The 19,892-nt window shown below is 33.0% G+C and overlaps 4 protein-coding genes across 6 annotated transcripts; 3 read left to right on the forward strand and 1 right to left on the reverse strand.

Moving 5' to 3' along the window:
• Positions 1-360: 360 nt before the first annotated feature.
• LOC105975420 (uncharacterized) lies at positions 361-2,507 on the forward strand. Its single transcript, XM_088822809.1, has 6 exons — positions 361-414; positions 511-667; positions 1,384-1,388; positions 1,494-1,646; positions 1,947-1,997; positions 2,100-2,507. The coding sequence occupies exons 1-6, from the start codon at positions 361-363 to the stop codon at positions 2,430-2,432; spliced, it is 753 nt and encodes a 250-aa protein (XP_088678935.1). The 3' UTR covers positions 2,433-2,507.
• A 509-nt stretch (positions 2,508-3,016) lies between these two features.
• On the reverse strand, positions 3,017-8,190 carry LOC105975843 (protein STRUBBELIG-RECEPTOR FAMILY 6). The gene is made up of 16 exons (XM_013001081.2): positions 7,328-8,190; positions 6,553-6,685; positions 6,383-6,454; positions 6,221-6,286; positions 6,051-6,122; positions 5,877-5,948; positions 5,696-5,767; positions 5,523-5,588; positions 5,366-5,428; positions 4,929-5,242; positions 4,549-4,835; positions 4,204-4,469; positions 3,943-4,075; positions 3,710-3,828; positions 3,478-3,634; positions 3,017-3,376 (listed from the first exon to the last, which is right to left on the reverse strand). The coding sequence occupies exons 1-16, from the start codon at positions 7,401-7,403 to the stop codon at positions 3,230-3,232; spliced, it is 2,115 nt and encodes a 704-aa protein (XP_012856535.1). The 5' UTR covers positions 7,404-8,190; the 3' UTR covers positions 3,017-3,229.
• Positions 8,191-12,545: 4,355 nt separating this feature from the next.
• PDS3 (phytoene desaturase 3) lies at positions 12,546-16,962 on the forward strand. Of its 3 annotated transcripts, XM_088823207.1 has the most exons (15): positions 12,546-13,029; positions 13,124-13,161; positions 13,589-13,823; positions 13,934-14,066; positions 14,465-14,553; positions 14,629-14,686; positions 14,790-14,945; positions 15,034-15,182; positions 15,261-15,380; positions 15,484-15,697; positions 15,795-15,897; positions 16,033-16,080; positions 16,185-16,230; positions 16,330-16,680; positions 16,779-16,962. In XM_088823207.1, exons 3-15 carry the CDS (start codon positions 13,641-13,643, stop codon positions 16,836-16,838), a joined length of 1,710 nt encoding a protein of 569 aa, XP_088679333.1. In that variant the 5' UTR covers positions 12,546-13,029; positions 13,124-13,161; positions 13,589-13,640; the 3' UTR covers positions 16,839-16,962. The 3 variants fall into 3 exon arrangements, with proteins under 3 accessions (XP_088679333.1, XP_088679334.1, XP_088679335.1); XM_088823208.1 differs by lacking the exon at positions 13,124-13,161; XM_088823209.1 differs by lacking the exon at positions 13,124-13,161 and having other exon boundaries at positions 12,756-12,845.
• A 1,964-nt stretch (positions 16,963-18,926) lies between these two features.
• On the forward strand, positions 18,927-19,342 carry LOC105975736 (small polypeptide DEVIL 22). The gene has a single exon (XM_013000954.2). The coding sequence runs from the start codon at positions 19,038-19,040 to the stop codon at positions 19,215-19,217; it is 180 nt and encodes a 59-aa protein (XP_012856408.1). The 5' UTR covers positions 18,927-19,037; the 3' UTR covers positions 19,218-19,342.
• The last annotated feature ends 550 nt before the right edge of the window (positions 19,343-19,892 follow it).

Below are 19,892 nucleotides of genomic sequence, written 5' to 3' on the forward strand. Positions count from 1 at the left end.
TCATTCATCTTCTAAAAAAAGGCATGTTTATTCCACACCAAGAAGTTATGCTGAATTCAAGTTCCTTAACAATAGGTAAATCTTTTTATATATTTTTCAATTAATATTTTAACAAAACAAAAAAAAAAAAAAAAAAGATTTTTATGTATAACATTCCAGATTGGGCCTTGAATGCCCAAACATACAAATCCCACGTTGTGCTACAAGTAATCCTAGCCCAATTTCACAAAACTCTTTTTCCTTCTTTTTTTTTTCTCCTTTTATTGTGTATTATATATATACATGACGAATTCAAGTTTTTATGCTCTCATCTCATCTCATTCATTACAGATTAATTCTCGAAAACTGCTACTGTGATAAATGGATGTAACTTGCCATTCACCCAATACAAGAAAACGAAAGCGGGCTCAGAAGGTTTGTAATCGGCCTTTTTTCATACTTGCTGATTTTTCTGATTGAAGAGTTATTAAAGTTTGCCTTTTTTTTTTATCTTTTAAACTAAACAATCAGGGAGCTGCTGATGCTTTGAATGTTCAAAGGCATAGCTTTGCGAATAATGTTTCGATTGATGAATTGCCCGATGATGTTCTTATTGCCATCTTGTCTTGTATGAGCTTCAATGATGCTGTGATGCTGTTAGGACAAGCGTTCTCTCTTTTAGATGGAGGTATTTGTGGATGTTTACATATGGAATTTTGGAGTTTGATGATAGGGATAATAATTCCACTAAAAATAAAAGGAAAAAATTCAAATCCTGGGTGAATCGTGTCCTTACTTTGCATCATAGTCAAAGAGTTAATAGTTTAGTTATTCGTTTTGCTAATTTACGTTTAAGAGCTCGATCCCGTGACATTGATAGTTGGATTTATTTCGCCATGCAAAAGGAAGTAGAAAAGTTTGAATTGGATTTGTCAGTTGAGAATGGTTTTCAATGCTGCTATAAGTTCCCTGAGATTGATCATGTTCGAGTGGGGTCCATGTCAAAAGCTCTGCTTTTTTTGTTTCACTGAGATCTCTTAGATTGGTTGATGTTGATGTTGATATAGATGATGAGGTGGTTCGGTATTTTTGCTTCGGTATTTTTTGGCTTCGTGCGCTTTTATCAAAATGCATAAGGGACTCTAATGCTACAAAGAATCTTGAAGTTCTTGAAGGAATTGGAAATATTCAACTGTGTGAACCTCGAAAGTATGGAGATATCTGCATTGAATCTTGTGTTTTGTACGTTCCAAGGACGACGCAAAATCAATTTACCTTTCAAGAAAGTTCCCAATCTAACTGAGCTAACTCTTGGCGGATTGTTTTGGCGGTCGTTTGTTTACCAACCTAACAAACACTCGATCTATTCAGTTCAACTAGTGAAGCTTGTATTGAATCTTCCAGATGTGGTAGGTGGTGGAGCGTGTTTTTTTTTTAATCTTTATATGCTCGCTCTCTCTCTTTCTCACACGTGTAAAATCACTAAGATTTCCATGTCCCAATGCTTTTGTTAGGCTCGTGATAAAAGAAAGGTTGCTCGTAATTTGCCTCACTTATACTCTCTCGAACAATTGGAATTGAATATTGTGACAGAAGTTTCTAGAAGTCTCCTCTTCTTCATTTCATTGATCAAGGCATCTCCTAACTTGGAAGAGTTTAAAATCAAGGTAATAAATGTTCTCAATTTAAATATCCAACTTTATATTTTGGAATTCATTTTATTGAAAGTTCACGAAATTAAAATGCTCTCCGTGGACTTGTCAACCTTTTCACTTAGCTTTTGAATAATTTAACTAGACAAAAATATCATGTAGATATTGACGCGATTCTTCTATTTGGCAATACATGTACAAAAATATCAACTTCAATGATTTTTATTAGGGTCGAAATTTCCGTGTCTTAAACTATGAACTAAATGTTAGGTTATTTGGTTTCCCTCTGTATTTATCTTATGTGAATGTTCACAGATGGAGTACGCAGTCAAGGACTATCGGTCTTCGATGCGAAGATCCGTTCAGGTACCGAACTTAACTCTCTGGCTTCTTCTGTCAAACTATCTAATATTGTTAGTTAGTTAAGTATTATTTAACAAGTTAATCATCTGGTATTTTTCGTGGCAGAAACTGAAAGGGTCGTTTCCTTATGTAAGTTCAAGAGAGGCATTTGAATTTCATCATCAGAATCTTAAGATTGTTGAAATGGTTGGATTTGTTGGTTTGTCACACGAACGCGACTTCCTTGTGCAACTATGTAAGGTTGCCCCGTCAGTTGAGATGGTTTTTATTGATACACGGAGTGATTATTATCTTCGTAGTCCCATGGCATATTTATTATTCACGCAATGTAGAGAAAAAAAGTCGTCGATTCATCGCGACTTAAAGTCTCAAGCGAAATTTTTTGCTAAGGATGTGAAGAACTACTCCCCACCTGGAATTAAATTTGTTGTAATATAGATAGATACTTCCTTAATTTATTTATTTATTGGACAAGCCTTCTCTCTTCGATGATACGATTATTTTTAACCTCTAATGCATTTAAATTTAAATGGGTAAATTACAATCACCCAATCACCCCTGAGGTGAGGTATAGTAAAATTATGAAAAGTTCCCTCCTGTTTTGGTGATTACAATAAACCCCTCAACTATTAATTAAATGGAATATTATCACTTTTGTACCCGTTTTATCCCATTCGAGCTCCACATTTTGAAGCAAGATGATCATGAGTTTTTGGCTTGTATATATCAAATTGTGGTGCATCAGAAATTGTATAGAGAACATTCCACGGAATCTAGGTGATTATGTTGAATTTGACACCATAAGGGTAGAGGGGTAGATGTAATTATTCAAATAGGAGGGATTTTTTCGTAATTTAACTATACCTCAGGAGTCGGTTACAATTTAGCCTAAAATTTATATAAATGAAAACGACACTCGAAACACCTTTTTTATTACGTATTATGACACTCGAATTTAATTTTGTGCTAATGAATTTAAATAAACTCAAATCAAACATTGAAAAAACAGTCAAACCACCAAGTTTCCAAGAATGAACATTTTTTTTTATGACCTACTCTTTATATAATACAAACAGAATTGAGAAAAGAGTTATGAAGTACACAATGGTTGGTCTTTTGGCAAAGGGGAAAATATATATATATATATATATAAACAAATACATGCTGTTAAAAATCTTCCTTTTTTTTTCTGGTGCAGTTTGTTCTCAATGGTCCAAAAGGGAATCTTGAAAAATTTAAGGAGTATATTCCTCAGCATCTGCACTATCCGATCGAGCCGCTCCTTCGTTTCCGAAAGTTCTCTTGCTCATATTCGCACGTTGTACCAAACGCACCAATGCTTGTACCACTTCCGACATCGGTGGCCTGAACTCCGGCTCCGGCTGTGGTCATAAAAAATAATAATCGAATAAATAAAATTCCTCCTTTGTAAATTCCAAGAAGTTAGAGAGTTTTCGTATAAATGATAGTAAAATCGAGTTACCTGAACGCAGAGGGCGATGACATCAGCGAAACGGGAGAGGGATTTAACTGGGTAAAGCCCTTTTAGAGCTGGATCAACCATCTTAGAGAGTGCATCGATATCGTGCAGCTGAGGTGTCGCCCATCGAACTAATGATTGCTCCGATCTTTGCCTTGCGCTGAGTCAGCAACGAAACAAAATTTACTCAATAAAAGCTATAAAAAAAATAAAAAAATATATATATTTTGCATACCTATCAAACGGAGTGCGTCCGGTGAGAAGTTCTAACATGACGACACCAAAGCTGTACACGTCGCTTTTGATGGTGTATTGACCTGACATGGCAACCTCCGGTGCACTATAGCCGGATGCCTGAAAATAATATTAATAATCATCAAGAATAGTAAAAGAATATATATTTTTTCGACTTGTATTTATTGTAGCATTATAAAGCTTTTAATTTTAAGCTGCTATAAATATAACTACCTGATCTGGATCACGAACGAGGCTAGCCAACACACAATCAGAGAGGTGAGGATTGAGCTCGATATCGAGTAAAATGTTAGCCGATTTGAAATTTTTATGAATAACCGAAGGCGAACAAACTTCGTGTAAGTACCTGCAGAAAAAAAAACCAATATTCCAAGGTGGAATGTCTTATTTAAATAAAAGAAGGCAACAAACATCTAAGTCAAAATAAATTTGATTAAAGACAAAAAATCAAGAAAGTGCTATATTGGAACTTACTCTAGTGCTCGTGCGGTACCCAATGCAATCTTGACACGCGTGTTCCATGTTAAAGGCTTACTAAATTCATCGGAGACGTGCAGAAATTCATTCAAAGATCCATTTTTATGGAACTCGTAAATTAGAAGGTGTTGTCCATGCTCAGAGCAATATCCCACTAATTCAGTTACATTTGGATGATGCAATCTCGATATTTCCGAAACTATTTCAAGAAAATCTTCGGAATTGGACACAGCCGATGAATTTATCTTCTTCACAGCAACAACCTGTGTGTATCCACAAAAAAATCAATAAATAAAATCTCGAACCTCAAATATACACACATATGTATGTATATTTATATACCTTTCCGTCATCCAATTGGGCTCGGTAAACACGTCCGATAGACCCCTCGCCGATAAGATTTTCGACACTGAAACTATCTGTAGCTATCTGTAAGTCTGCAACCGTGTACAGTTTAGAATTTATGGGAGCAGTGTTGACTTTCTTGACAGGAACAATCGGCTTTGCTGAGTCATCATTTTCATCGAACGATTTGTGACGATCGAACGGAGGAGGTCTCAGATTCAGCATGGCGGGAGTTTCAAAGGCTTTTATGCTGGCTGTGGATGAAGTTTGAACAGCCTTTATATCTGCATGTCGAACATAGTATTTTTGTTATTATTACAGTTAATATATATATACACACACACACACACACACACAAATAATTAAAGACGAAGGACCTTGTGATTCTTGTGAAGGTAGAGGAGCAAAAGGCTGACTGCCACCGAGCTTTTCAACGTCGGGAGATGATTTTCTTGATCGTTTTCTAATGACAAAGAATGCAATTATAGCTCCGATAACCAAAACGGATATAACGATTCCAGCTATAGCACCAGCTCCAATACCGGATTTGCTATCTCCACTCCCACTACCTCCATTGTTGGACGAACCACCTTTGCCGCCAGATTTAGGATTTGGAACGGGCCTGGTGGCTGGAGGAGTGCCAGGTGGCGGTGGAGGTGCTGGCCCGGAGTTTAATAAATTACCATTCGATCTGGTAAGTGATGCCCACAGAGCAAATATCAGAATTATTATTTTTGGAGGGAAAAACAATGCATATACTAGGAAGTATATTACGTATATTCAAATGTATATAGATAGATCGTGAGATGCTTACTGCACGTTTATGCCTTTCAATTGGCTGGGAATCCATCCGGTAAAACGGTTGTTCTCGACATTTCTTAAATTAAAAAAAAGAAATCATTAATTTAGTATTGAAGTAGCTCCTTTTTTTCCTTTAAATTTACGAGTCAGAATATATAAATGGAACTCACAGATTTTGAAGTGGAAGTAAAGCAAGTACATCAAGAGTTCCCGTAAATTGATTGTTCTGCAAATACCTGCATATGAAAATGGATTACTAACAAATCACTTGCAATAACACAATCGAACCGAGGCCAAACTCGAAGATATAGAATTATATTAAAAAGAAATGTATTCCACTTACATATCGTTTATACTTGTGAGTGACTGGAAACTTTGAGGAAGATTATCCGTGAAGGAGTTGAAAGAGAAATCCCTAAAACAAGAAGACAAATTTATACTTAGTGAGCCAATACATGAAAAAAAAAAAAAAATCGACATTTATTAGTCATGAATATAACGAGGCGTAATGAGATTCGCCTTACAATGTGGTGAGACCAGTAAGTGAGGTGAACTGGACAGTCACTTGGCCCTGTATTTGATTGTGACTTAAGTTTCTGCCATCGGAGAAAAACAATGTCGCGTTTTGTCAGAAAAAAAAAAAAACGAGCCTTAAAATATTTCATGTTAGTTTCAAAGTTTAAGGAACATGACTTAACAGGTATTTCAGAGCACCCATCAGCGAAATCGAATATGGAAGGCCAGCATTGAAGCCATTTCCAGCAAGGTTTCTGTTTATATAATAGAAAAGTGAGACGAAATCGATACACGAAATTGAAAAAACAAAATTAAAAAAATAAATACTAATACTGCACAAAATGAAGCTTACAATCTTTCCACGTTCGGAGGAAGCTGATACGGGATTTGGTTTCCAAGATTGTTGTTACTTATATCACTGCAAAATCGGATCAGAAAATACGATCAAGAAAATTCAAACTTCAATGTAACTAATATCAGTCGACGAATTTGGAAATTCGTTTTTTTTCCTTACAAAGTAGTGACGGATGTCAACTTATCTAGCTGGAAACCCATGTTCCCGTTAAGTCCCAAGCCTGGTATATTTCTGACAAAATAGAAACAGAAAAAAAGAAAGTCGACTTACATTTAAAATCAAGAAAGTAACATAAACGAAAAAAATCGAATGGGTTTGTATAAAATTACATTTCTGTAACTTTTGATCCAGAGCAAGTAATCCCCTTCCACGACTCGGCACAAGGGTCACCGCCACTTGGCTTCCAATTAGTGAGTTGCTGAGGCGAGTTCAAACTCGTGTACAATACATTGAGAGTCGAAGCTGTATATAAAAGTAATTACATATTACATAAGTATTTTTATTACCAATTTAAACGGAGATAATTCAAGAATGTGAAAAAAAAAAGGATATGTTTCGGTAGCTTCTCGAAAAAAGTCAAATTACGGATCGATAGACTCAAGATACAATATTTATTATCTATGTAACTCTACTGCATAATAGAATTCTCGTGTTTCATGTTTCAATACGAAGCCTAAAAAAAACACAAAATCGAAGTGTTCTGTGTTCAAACAATCAATTCGATATTCTGTAAGAGAACTATACACCATGTTTAACTATAGTTAACTGATTGAACCTGTATACATGTTTAGCTATAGTTAACTGATTAAAATGGTGGCTTCTCCGAAATGCAGACTTTATCTTCGTAAATTTCTTTGACGGCAAATTCAGGTTGTTAGATTGTCACAAGCCCATTTAGTTGTAGTGGAGTCATCTAAAGATTTGATTTTTAATCCCTATATTTACAAACCCTGTCAAAATCATCTCATCTAATCTTGATTTTCATTGTTTCCAGACACAAAAATAGGATAATAAATTAGTACAAACACCATCAATTGCAGTACAAACAAACCCAGAATCCCATTCCAAGAAACACACACACACTAAATAGAAAGGCTGACTTACCATCAGTTGGATCTGTGTCTGCACCGGTGAAGCTCAGAATGCCAATGAGCAGCGCCACCGCCGCCACCACCGCCATCTCCTCCACCTCTCTCTCTCTCTCTCTCTCTCTCTCTCTCTCTCTCTCTCTCTGTGGCTTATAAAGCTAAACCCAAATCTTCAAATAAAAAATGAAGGCCCAGAACAAAAAAAAAGAAAAAAAGGCTTCACCTTTATCAATGCTCAGACAGACGACCCTTTTCACAAAAGCTCTCCAAATAATTTTTGGAAATTATTTATATATATAGAAAATAAATATTTTCTCAATCAAATGATAACAATAAGAATTACAGGATTTATATGTATATAATATATACATATTGCACACTTCCTGCGTACCCCATTTCTCACAAAAAAGAAAGCTGGCAGGCACGATCTGCTAGAAGAATCCAAAGCCACAGAATTCTTCTCTCTCTCTCTCTCCTCTCTCTCTCTTTCACTCCTACATGTCTTGATTATATATATATTCCCATAATTGTATTTATTTATTGTAGAGAGAGAGAGTAACAGCGGTAAGTGGTGCCTGTTATTTTAATGGCGGAACTGTGTTATCTTTTCTTGAAATGCAATTATTAGAAATGAAATTAAAGAACGCACCTTTTTTTTTTAGATGGGCACCTAAATTTTCAGCCATTCTTAGTTATTACAATCATGATCTGTTAAATTAATTAAAACAAAAAAGAAAAAGAAAAGCTAGGAGTAAATTTGGTGTAGCTTTCAATAGTATTTTAAAAGATATTTGGATCTTACTGTAAAAATTTGTTGCCGTTGGGGAAGAGAAAGTCACGGGAATCACAATAAAAGATGGTCCTTTTTCACTTGGGAAGGCTGCTCTTTTCATACCATCTTTTATTTTTTGTTTATATTCCGGTCACCCTCGAAATAAGTTTAAATTATAAAAAAATCCCCTTACATATATCATTAATTACAATAATCCCATAATTATGATTTTTTTTTTACAAATTCACCATTGTGTTGTCGAATATAGTGAAATCTTCTAACTTATGTGCAATATTCTCCAGTTTGTATCAGTTTTACCACGTTCGAGCTCCACATTTTGAAATAAGATGTATAAATATCAGAATGACATCATAAGGGTGGACGTGTAAGAATGTTCAATTGAAAGGAGTTGTTGCAATTATCCAAACTAGAGAGAGTTTTTTGTAATTTAATCTTACCTCAGGGAGGTGGCCGTAATAATCTATTTAGAAGTAACTTTTTAATTTTTTTTTATTGCAAAAATACTTGTCGCACTAGTATTTATTTTTCATTTATTTCTTTTACATATTAAGTATTTAATAGCGATATATATTATATAAAAAAAAAATCGAGTATGAAATTGAAGCTTTTGAGCATGAATGTCAATGAAAGAATCGTAATAATAATAATAATAATAATAATAATAATAATAATAATAATAATAATAATAATAATAATAATAATAATTTGACTCAATCAATTTATAATATACTTAACTTGATAAATCAAGAATAGGAATTGGCCTAAAGGCATTAGCAACGGCAAATTGGCCTAAACAAGAAAGTCTTATAACATAATTAATAAATAGCACTTAACTCCCGTAGTTTGAGGTTTGTGCACATGAATCCTTATACTTTCAATATAAACCATAACCTCCTTGTAATTTGAATTTTGTACCCATGAACCCCATTTACTTTCAATAATCATGCTCATTTGGATGATTTTTTTTTTGAAGTACAAGGGATTATGTGTATATTAAAAGACAAGGGAGTCATATGCAATATTAAAAGTAAAAGGGGGTCATGTGCACCAAATTCAAACTATATGGGGTAAGTGTTATTTACCCATTTTTTATAAGTGGGCCTTTAATTTGAGCTTCTACCAATTCCAATACAAGAAATAACAAGCGAGCCTATTGAGGTGATCCAATTAAGTATATCACTAATGTTTTATGCAGATTAACTTCCATATTGCAAAACAATTACGGAAAATATTAACGCAAAATCCTATTTTGTACCCTTGAAATATAGCATTTTAAAAGTTTGTACAATTGAAAAAAAATTATTAGAAGCTTGTGCACTCGAATCATAATAAATAAACGTAATGCAACCCCTATGAATATTTAAAGCTTTGATCAAAAAAATATATATATATTTAAAGCTAATGAAGACATTTTTTTAGAATGTCAAATGTTAAATTATTTTTTTCGTATTCATTATATTTTTCTTCAAAACTACAAAGTAGAAAAATAAAAATACATATAAATACATCACATAAAACCTTACTATTTCTCCAAAAAAATTGTATTTTATATATTATTTTTCGAATGTGATAGTATTTGACCCAATGGATTTTTCTTTTTATATTTTCAAATATGTGAGTTTCACTCGTTTTATTAATAAGATTGTTCCTTTTGACACTATATTTGCAAATAAGAAACAAGAGGCAAATAAATTATAAAATGAATAAATAATAAAAGGAAAAAAGAGGCATCAAAATGTTGACATTGATCCAATTATCCGTTAAGTGGAGTCCCATCAAATTAGTGGTATTTCCTTTTTCCATCCTTTTAATGCACTTCTTTTTCCCTACTAGCTTTCTAATTACTCCTGCACCCTTGTTTTTTTTTTTTTTTTTTTTCTTTAATCAAAATTAAATAAATAATTGAATTTCCACCATGGTGTTAGTATACATAAGGAAAAATAATTAGCATCACTATAATCTCTTTTTACTAGTACTTTCATCTATAGTTAGTTAAAGCATTACTTTTGCACTTACCCTACATTTCCTTAAAAAGGAGTTTGGTTAAGTTTATAAGCTGTCAAAAAAAACTTAATGGGATGTTTAACAACTTATACGTTTTCTTAAAGTGTTTGGTAATTTTTTTAAAAATAAGCTAATGTAGGACAAATAAGAGAAATTAAGACGGCAATATATTCTAAAAATAAGTTGTAACAATTTATCAGCTCTTAAAACAATTTATCAGACATAAAAACTTATCAGTTGTGTAAAATAAGTTTAGCTAAACGAGCCCCAAGTAGATTCTTATAGTTCATACAATTAGCATTTATGAAGTTTCACCATTTTCCGTTGTCTATTAGCAATAGATAACCATAGTAATTTAATCTCATTAACTAAAACAAGCTAGTTAGTAGTAATGACTTTTTAAAATATATATTGTCCTCTACAAATGGAATCATATATGCAATTTTAATTTATATTACAAAATAAGATGGTCCAAAGGATTTATGTGTTTAATTAATGAACTATGACTTGCTAATCAGTCTATGGTATTGTTCTACACGTTCAAATTCATTGTTTAATTTTTTTAATGTCTTCTTAATCACCAAAATTAGGTCAAAGAACCAAATATGTATTTATTAAAACTGAGATAGTAAAAAAATGGAGAAAATCATACATATATATCAACAAAATCCCTTTCCATACTTTTTAAATTTTTATTTATTAATTTCACTTTAAGATAAATCAAAGTGGTATTTTATAAAATATTCATTTATCATTAAATAAAATATATATGACATGTCTTTGTATTTGGTGGTTCGTTGACATCACAGTTATATTTATATATGATACTAATTATATTAATTTGTTTTTATTTATTTGTCACCTTCGACCTCACAAATAACCATCATAATCAAATTCATTCACTGGCATTGTCTGTAGGGCAATCATCCTATTATTTTATTTAAAATAAAAAATATCAATGTAAATTAAATAAAAAAAATTAAAATAAATGTGAATACCTTGTTGTGTGCGTGTGTGAGTTTTATATATTATTACACTTGCCTAAACATTAATATAATATAGTAATAATTGTGGTAACCAAGAATGAATGATAAATATAATTTTGTTGTCTGGAATCTGGAAGAAATTAAAACAGTAAAAGAGAGAAACTATTCCTTCAAGAAATCACATGCCACCTACTATCGATGTGTTACATTTTTTTTTTATTAATTTAATTAATTTCATAAAATATATATAATTAATATAAAATTTTATTGGTTGCATCAGTGTTTTTTCTTATAGTGGCAGGAAGTGATTGGCTCCATACCCAATTTCCAACAACTAATTGATGGTGTATTATTATAAATATATGGGTAATAAAAAAAGAAATTATAATTGTGGGGTGTAGTTTTTAATTATGATAAATTTGAAGGGGCGGTTAATAATATAAATTGGATAATGTCTTCGTCGGCTTAGCGTGTCGGTGGCAAGTGGCGTTTTCATTCAGCTGGCTACCTCACCAACAAGTAGTACACGTACACACGCTTTCTTGAGGAAAATCTAAATTATATTTTTCTTTTAAATTAATAAGTCAAAATATATAATTAATCCCAATAACATTAAATAGAAGAAAAAAAAAATCCATTTAAAATAACACACAGACACACACATCCTATTAATGAAATAATTATTCAAAAAAAATTAGATATTACTTGTTCTTGTAAGTAAAATCTGGATTTTCAATTGAGCCCATTTATTTCACGAGAGTATTAAAAATGTACAAAATATATTGGGCTAGCCCAATAGGGGAAACGATTGATAATTTAATTAAATACTAAATGGGCCCAATTAATTGGATATTCGTTGGGCCAATTTAATTTGCTGACCCTAGCCCCAAAGTACGTTATCAAAATGTCCAAGAAACTTTGGCCCAAAAAATTATAGTCGATACGAGTGTACACGAATCGAGTGGAGTTGAACAGATGATTGTTCAAATTTGTTTGAATTTTACCGAACATTTAAAATGTTTGAATTCTGTTTGATAAGCAATCGAGTCGAACACGAATCAATGCTTGATTTTTCTTTTTCTACATATTTTCATTTTTTTTGCTATAATTCGAGCTTGAACCGAGTTTTATCAAATGAAATACGGGTTCGTGCTTGTTTTCGTATGTAATCCAGCTCTGATCCAACACTTTGAAAAAAAAAAAAAATAGAAAATTTCAAAATGAAGAATAAACAACATTATTCAAAAATTGAAAATTTTCGGATCGTCGATGTAATTCACAAAACAAAATTGTAAAGCTTTTAAACTAGATTCTTACAGCCACCAACAACCCACATAACTATAGACATTAATCAGTAGAAGAAATAGAAACACACATAAATAACTTTATTAATAGACCAAACAAATTACACAAAAGTGGCGCACAAAGAGTGTGTGTGTTTGTGTGTGTGTGTGTGTGTGTGTGTGTGTGTGTGTGTATGAGAGAGAGAGAGAGAGAGAGAGAGAGAGAGAGAGAGAGAGATTGAGATAGAATATTCGTAGCCATAACAAACAATGAGCCAATATCAAAAGAAGCCAAACCATCCCACAATTTTGCACCCGCCAAACCTATATACTATATAGTATACAAATACTATTTAATTTAATTTAATTTAATATAATTAAATTTAATGTAAACTGCCAAAATAACAAATTCATAATCTTGGTTCTTCGGATGCCACATCTCAAAGCTTTTACAGACCATACTGCTCTGTAATATTTCCTAATTTGCGTCTTCTTTCAGACAGAAATACCACTCCTTTTTTTTTTCAAAGAAAATATTATTTATAGCTGAAGAAGTGGAAACCAATTTTTAATTTTGATTGCCAATCATTCGATTTTTGGTTGAATTTTGTTTGTCTGCTGAAGAATCTGTAAGAAACAATCTGTTGATAAGGTGGGTTTTTGTTGATGAGTTGCTATTTACTTGTTAAAAATCAAATCTTTTCTTATTGATTCTGGTTCTTGAAATCGGCCCTTTGTGATTTCAGCTCAAAACAAAGGTGCCCATCACTTGATTTGCCCAAAGGTTGCTTCTTTTTCCTTCAATTTTGATTTTTTTTCTGTAATTGGTTTGAATTTACTTTGAATTTCTGTTTTCTTATGCAATTTCTTTAAGAAGTAAAAAAAAAGTTATTTTGGGCAAAAAATCTCTTATGAAGAATTGTTGAAGGTGATTATATGTTGGATGCTAGTGTTTTTTGTATATGATGTGGCTGAAGTTGTTAATTTGTTGTTTTTTTTTTTTTTTGTTAATTTATTGATTATTTGGGGTTTTCTTTAATCTATGATATGATGTAGAATAATTGAACTTAGGGAAGTATTCGTTTGTGTAGAATTGATATGGGAGTATGGATTGCATGAATATTTTTTTCGCTACTATTAATCTCTAATATTCTTGAATATATGCACACTGAATTGTGATCAGTATCATTTTATTTCGAAAAAAACTGCAGTTACTGGAGATTTCGATTAGTGACCGCAGACAGAAAATCGTAAACTTAGAAGATGTCCCAATTCGGACACGTTTCTGCGGTCAACTTGAACAGGCAATATAACATACTCAATGTCACTTTTGGTCAAATGAATGGCCTATCATTTGCAGTCGGTGAAGCCATGGGCCATAAGTTAAGGTTTCCATCTGCAAATGCTGTTACAACGAAATGTAGAAGGAACACATCTCCTTTGAAAGTATGTCCTTTTTTTTCCCTCTAGAAGGTTCCATACCAGTGTTTAAAAGTTTTGTTCAGATGTTCAAAATGATCGAAGAAAAATGGGTTAATGTAGTTTTTGTTGAGTAGGTTGTTTGCATTGATTATCCGAGGCCTGAGCTTGACAACACGGTTAACTATTTGGAAGCTGCTTTGTTATCCTCGTCATTTCGTAATACTCCCCGTCCAAACAAGCCCTTGGAAGTGGTAATTGCTGGTGCAGGTGAGACGAAAGTTTTGCCTTTAAAATTGTTATTCTTTAAAATGGTAATTGTACATTTAGTTCTTGTTTGGTTGGAAAGATTAAACATGATTAATCAAATGATTGGATCGGCCCGCAATTGCGATAAAAATGGCTCCATCTTGGCTAATCGGGAGATTTTGAGGATTCTTTTTTGATGCCATAGTCGAAATATCCTAGTTCTTGTCCCTCCCTAATTAGCAATTAGGGACACATTGTTGAAAGAAAATGAAAACTGGCTGTGACATTCATAATGCGGCGGCAGAGATGAATGAGTAAAAAATACACGGAATTTTTATTGCAACATTTTTATCCGATATAGCTTTTTTTTTTTTTTTTTTCTTTTTTCAGTTTAATGAAACTACTCGATTTTCTTACAGGTTTGGCAGGTTTAACAACTGCAAAGTATTTAGCAGATGCAGGTCATAAACCAATATTATTGGAAGCAAGAGATGTACTTGGTGGAAAGGTTAGAAATCGACGTTGCCATATTTTTCTTCTACTTAAATTTTTTTTTTCTGATGATTTGTCGATCTTTACATAGATAGCTGCATGGAAAGACGAGGATGGAGACTTTTACGAGACTGGCTTACACATATTCTGTAAGTTTCGCTTTCAAAATTTAATGCGGCTTATTTAGCTCGTATAAGTGGTTGTTATTATGCACATTATGACTTATCTATTTATCCTTGATTTGCTGTTAAGTTGGGGCTTACCCAAATATGCAGAACCTATTTGGAGAGTTAGGTATTAACGATCGATTACAATGGAAAGAGCATTCTATGATATTTGCTATGCCAAGTAAGCCCGGAGAATTTAGCAGATTCGATTTTCCCGAAATCTTACCTGCACCATTAAACGGTGAGCTTCTATTTTTTTTTAGTTATCCTTGTAACAAAATCCTTTTTCCTACAGCAATATATACTTAACAATTTATGTAAATTGGCAGGAATATTGGCAATCTTGAAGAACAACGAAATGCTGACATGGCCAGAGAAGATCAAATTTGCCATCGGACTATTGCCAGCTATACTTGGCGGTCAACCTTATGTCGAGGCTCAAGACGGAATAACAGTAAAAGACTGGATGAGAAAGCAAGTATGTACTCTTTTTATTTATTTAATTTTATTATTTTTTTAGTTATGTGATTCATGTAATTATTCGAACCATTTTCAGGGTATACCAGATAGAGTAACCGATGAAGTGTTCATTGCCATGTCGAAGGCACTCAACTTCATAAACCCCGATGAGCTGTCGATGCAGTGCATTTTAATTGCCTTGAACAGATTTCTGCAGGTACCTCTCTCTCTCTCTCACACACACACATGCACACGTGTATGTGTTTTTAATTGTTATAGTGTGTGTGGGGCCCTCTAATTTGGATGGAAATGATGAGCAGGAGAAGCATGGTTCGAAGATGGCATTTTTGGATGGAAATCCGCCGGAAAGACTTTGCATGCCGATTGTTGAGCATATTCAGTCACGAGGTGGCGAAGTTCGATTGGACTCTAGAATAAAAAAGATTGATCTAAACGACGATGGAACTGTCAAAAGCTTCATAATGAACAACGGGAGTGTGATTAAAGGAGATGCATACGTATTTGCAACTCCAGGTATACATACATATACATATATATTCTTCGATATTCTTTTTTTTTTATTTAGTCCCGAGTATTTTCAAGATTTCTTATGTACTATTTATCTTGTCAGTTGATATCTTGAAGCTTCTTGTCCCCGACGAATGGAAAGAGATGCCATATTTCGGTAAATTGGAGAACTTAGTTGGTGTTCCGGTTATAAATGTTCACATATGGTTAGTTTTAATTTGGATTTCTGTTTTTTATCAACTTATTTAAAAAACAAATAATCTAGTGTTATTTCGTTGTAAGAGCAATGGATAAATAAATGATGGTTACTTACGTACGTGAGTCGGATTTTTCCTCTGCAGGTTCGACCGAAAACTGAAAAATACATACGATCATCTTCTTTTCAGCAGGTTTCGTAATTTCCATTTGTTTTTAATTATCTTATTTACGACCTTTTTCTCTTATAAATTTCTACCGAGATTCGATTTTCATGGATTTTTTCATGTCCGTGCAGAAGTCCACTTCTCAGCGTCTACGCTGACATGTCCGTGACTTGTAAGGTAAGAATGCATGCTCTAAATCTAGAAATATTTACTTAAATATCTATTTTTTTTAAATCCGTTCTTTTTTTTTTTCTTCGTATAAATATTTTTGTATAGGAATACTACGACCCAAACAAATCTATGTTGGAGTTGGTTTTTGCACCCGCGGAAGAATGGATCTCACGCAGTAACGAAGAAATAATCGAAGCCACAATGAAGGAACTCGCTAAGCTCTTTCCCGACGAAATTTCTGCTGATCAAAGCAAGGCAAAAATATTGAAGTACCATGTCGTCAAAACTCCTAGGTCTGTGTATAAAACGGTACCTGGATCCGAGCCTTGTAGACCGTTACAAAGGTCTCCGTTAGAAGGGTTCTATTTAGCAGGCGACTACACTAAGCAAAAGTACTTGGCTTCGATGGAAGGTGCCGTTTTATCCGGAAAGTTCTGTGCTCAGGCGATTGTTCAGGTGATTTATCCACTATAATTTTTTTGCAAGTAGTAAATTATTCTTCGATTCAAAAAAATAAAAGAGAAAATAATTTATTGCATCGTATTTTACTACAGGATTACGAAAAGCTGGCTGCGAGAGGGCAGAAGAAGTTAGCAGAAGCAAGCTTTGTCTAACTCAATTCAAAAACCGAAATCGCAGTAAATTTGTCTTGCAATTAAGTATGTGAAGAGATTAATTAATCCGGCAAACTTTAATAAGTTATATATTCTTTAAATACGAAAAAACGAACTTCTCTCATGCAAGTGGTGTTAAGTTAAGTATATTCTATTTCACCGGTCGGGCTCAAAATCATATACCAGCGTTTTATAGTATGAATAGACGCATTTCGAATAGAACGCGCTTTTTAACCTTTTGAAAAGCACGCGAAGCAAGATCGAAACATTGAACATAGCATGAACGTAAACTTCGATTTTAGCAAAGAGAATTAATATGAAAAAGGGTAAGCAGTTGTTCTTGGCTTGCACGTGAATTAGCTTTGGTTGGAGCTATTTATTATTTCTTGAACCCATACTTACAATAAAAAAAGTAGTCTAATATGATATTTCAAATATTCCAAGGGCTGCTGTATAAATAAATACTACCATTTGCAATGGGGTCGCTAATACATAATTAATTACCCAAAGGGCGCTTTGCTAATCTACTGGTTAACGTTAATCATAATTAACTATTCAACACAGTCGAGAGGGCACTATTAGTGTTAGGAGGAATCTTCCTTGCTATTTTCACTTTTTTTTTTACTTCACCACCATTCATTGAATATATCCTACTATATTATATTAGAGCCCCAAAAACTATTTTTTTTATTACAATTAGGTCCTCAAATATGATTTTCTTTTACATATTTTTATATAACTAAACAAATAAATGCAAATGGAGCCCTCAAAAAAATATTTTTATATTAAATATTAAAATAAAGGCTCCAAAATATAATATTTTTGACTAGTGCCCCATATGGAATTGGGTCGACCCTGCATATCATCGACCTAAAAATCGGGTATAAGTGAATTATATATTGTTTTTGAAAGAGATATATTGAAAGAAAGAATGGATCCATATAGGGATTTAGGTTGTCTGAAGATCAAATCAAACCTTGGAATTGGTCAAGAATATAGAATATGAAGATCATATGATTCGAATCTTGTAAACCACATGCAAGAATATTTATGCTTGATGGGTCGGTTATCTTTCTGGCAGTTAATTAGATTCCATAAATCAGCATTTCAATCTTCTTTCTTACATTAGTAAACTGTCACAAACATAAGACACAATCTTTGCATATGTCTATGAACATTGAACATCAATTTTTAATATTTATAAAACATTTGATTTGGATTTTCTCTTGATTATATGTTCACCATCCATGTGTAGTTCATTTTCCCAATTTTCAAAAAAAAAAAAATTTGGCAATAAATCATATCTTGCAATTACTAGCGGAGCAAGGATTTTGAGCACTGGGAAGAGGTTTGAACGAGCCGAACTCGGCTGTTTTGGCAGGCTCGAGCTCATCGCAGTTTTCGAGTCGGCTCAGCTCGTTTACTACTCCTAGTCCTACGGGACAAAATGCATTAATTGAAAAATGGTGAAGTGAGCCGATTATGGTATTATACAAAACAAAAAAACATTTTTTATATAAAATAATAGGAATTTTAAGTAAAAATGAGCAAACTAAATTATGAAAGAAAAACAATATATAGAGAATTAAATAAGAAAATCATGGAAGAGATACTCTATCACCAAAATTATATACCCGACATAAACTAAAAAAAATAAAAAAAAATAAAGAGCCTAGTTCAAGACTATATTATTATATTATTAAATTAATTTAAAAATCAACTAAAATATCCGTGACACCTTGGAACAAATTAAAGCTTGCCGGCTATTCACACAACATTTTCCCCCATAATCACTCCTCTTTGCCTTTTGTCTTCATTTAAACAATTTTCCACTTCTCATCTACCCTTTACCCCTATTCTTTTTTCACTTTCCACCCTCCTTTATTAAATATATAACTAATTAACCCCTCCCACATATATATATTTTTTTACTACAAATTGTTTTACTATTTTAATATTTGGTACAAACTCCCATGCAGATCCATGAATTCACGAACCCTGACTATGTACATCCATCCCTACTGTCTTAACCTAGTCAACTTTCATCTATAAATAATAAACCCCATTTACCAATTCTTCACCATTTTAGATTGTCTCTCTCTTTTTTGCCCTAAAAATTATTCTTCTTGGGTTTATTTTGATTATTTCATTTTCTTCTTATCACACCCAAGAACTAATTTATAAATTTCGAAAAAAAAAATGGCTGAGTTGCAAATGAATGCTAAATCTTCAAAGAGATCGTCGTCGTCGAAGAGAAGCAACAATGGATTCACAAGAAAATGCGCGTCTTTGGTTAAGGAACAACGAGCCCGGATCTACATTCTCCGCCGATGCGCCACCATGCTCCTCTGCTGGTACATTCAAGGAGACGATAACTGATCGGATCGGAGCTTATGCAAAATGACCGAAATGCCCTTTATTTTTTCCACTACAAAAATTCCCGAACCCGGGTTCATTTGCATGGATTGAAATCCGGGTTTTTTTTTTGCGGGTCAAGACCGGCTTTTTTTGTGGCGGAGTCCGAAAGATATATGTATATAATTCTCTCCTAAATTTTGCAATATTTTTTTTTTGACCTAATTGGAGAAATTCCATTGGGTTTTTTTGGCAAAAAAAATGGAGAGATTTATATATATGTACTTGATGCTGCATTTGAAGCTTGTTTTTGAATCATGCACAAACCGGAGTTTCTTGAAGAGCTAATGATGCATGAAAATGGGGGAATATTCCAAGGAAATTAAATTGAAGTGATCAATATATTATATATATATTGGTGTGGCTGTGGATTGGAGAATGTGTTTGCTGTAAATGGCTCTATATATCTATCTATCTATTTTAATTTTGTATGTCTGTTCTGTAATTTTCTTCCTTCCTTTGTTATTTTGGATGCTTTCATTTGGCCAAAATAATTTTTATGATGTAATAAATTGGAAGGAGATAATTAGTGATGTAATGTTTTGGAATAAGATTGTGATGTTTTTGACATCAGCAGTTGCTTTTTAATTTTTTCGCTTTAGCCAAAAAAAGAAAAAGAATTATTACGTCATAAAAGGA

Source organism: Erythranthe guttata, chromosome 9 (assembly GCF_056151865.1).
Source record: "Erythranthe guttata isolate IM_541 chromosome 9, IM_541, whole genome shotgun sequence".
Lineage (NCBI taxonomy): Eukaryota > Viridiplantae > Streptophyta > Magnoliopsida > Lamiales > Phrymaceae > Erythranthe > Erythranthe guttata.

Bases quoted from the DNA above. Each gene is read 5' to 3' on its own strand.
- LOC105975843 (XM_013001081.2), bottom strand. From the start codon at position 7,403: ATGGCGGTGGTGGCGGCGGTGGCGCTGCTCATTGGCATTCTGAGCTTC. The intron at 5,589-5,695 runs GTAAGTGGAATA...TTTCATATGCAG, and splicing joins CTCACAAGTATAAACGATAT to GTATTTGCAGAACAATCAAT. The intron at 3,377-3,477 runs GTAACTCGATTT...TTATGACCACAG, and splicing joins TCATCGCCCTCTGCGTTCAG to CCGGAGCCGGAGTTCAGGCC.
- LOC105975736 (XM_013000954.2), top strand. From the start codon at position 19,038: ATGGCTGAGTTGCAAATGAATGCTAAATCTTCAAAGAGATCGTCGTCG.
- PDS3 (XM_088823207.1), top strand. From the start codon at position 13,641: ATGTCCCAATTCGGACACGTTTCTGCGGTCAACTTGAACAGGCAATAT. The intron at 14,946-15,033 runs GTGAGCTTCTAT...GTAAATTGGCAG, and splicing joins CTTACCTGCACCATTAAACG to GAATATTGGCAATCTTGAAG. The intron at 15,898-16,032 runs GTTAGTTTTAAT...TTTCCTCTGCAG, and splicing joins GTTATAAATGTTCACATATG to GTTCGACCGAAAACTGAAAA.
- LOC105975420 (XM_088822809.1), top strand. From the start codon at position 361: ATGGATGTAACTTGCCATTCACCCAATACAAGAAAACGAAAGCGGGCT. The intron at 415-510 runs GTTTGTAATCGG...CTAAACAATCAG, and splicing joins AACGAAAGCGGGCTCAGAAG to GGAGCTGCTGATGCTTTGAA. The intron at 1,647-1,946 runs GTAATAAATGTT...GAATGTTCACAG, and splicing joins TGGAAGAGTTTAAAATCAAG to ATGGAGTACGCAGTCAAGGA.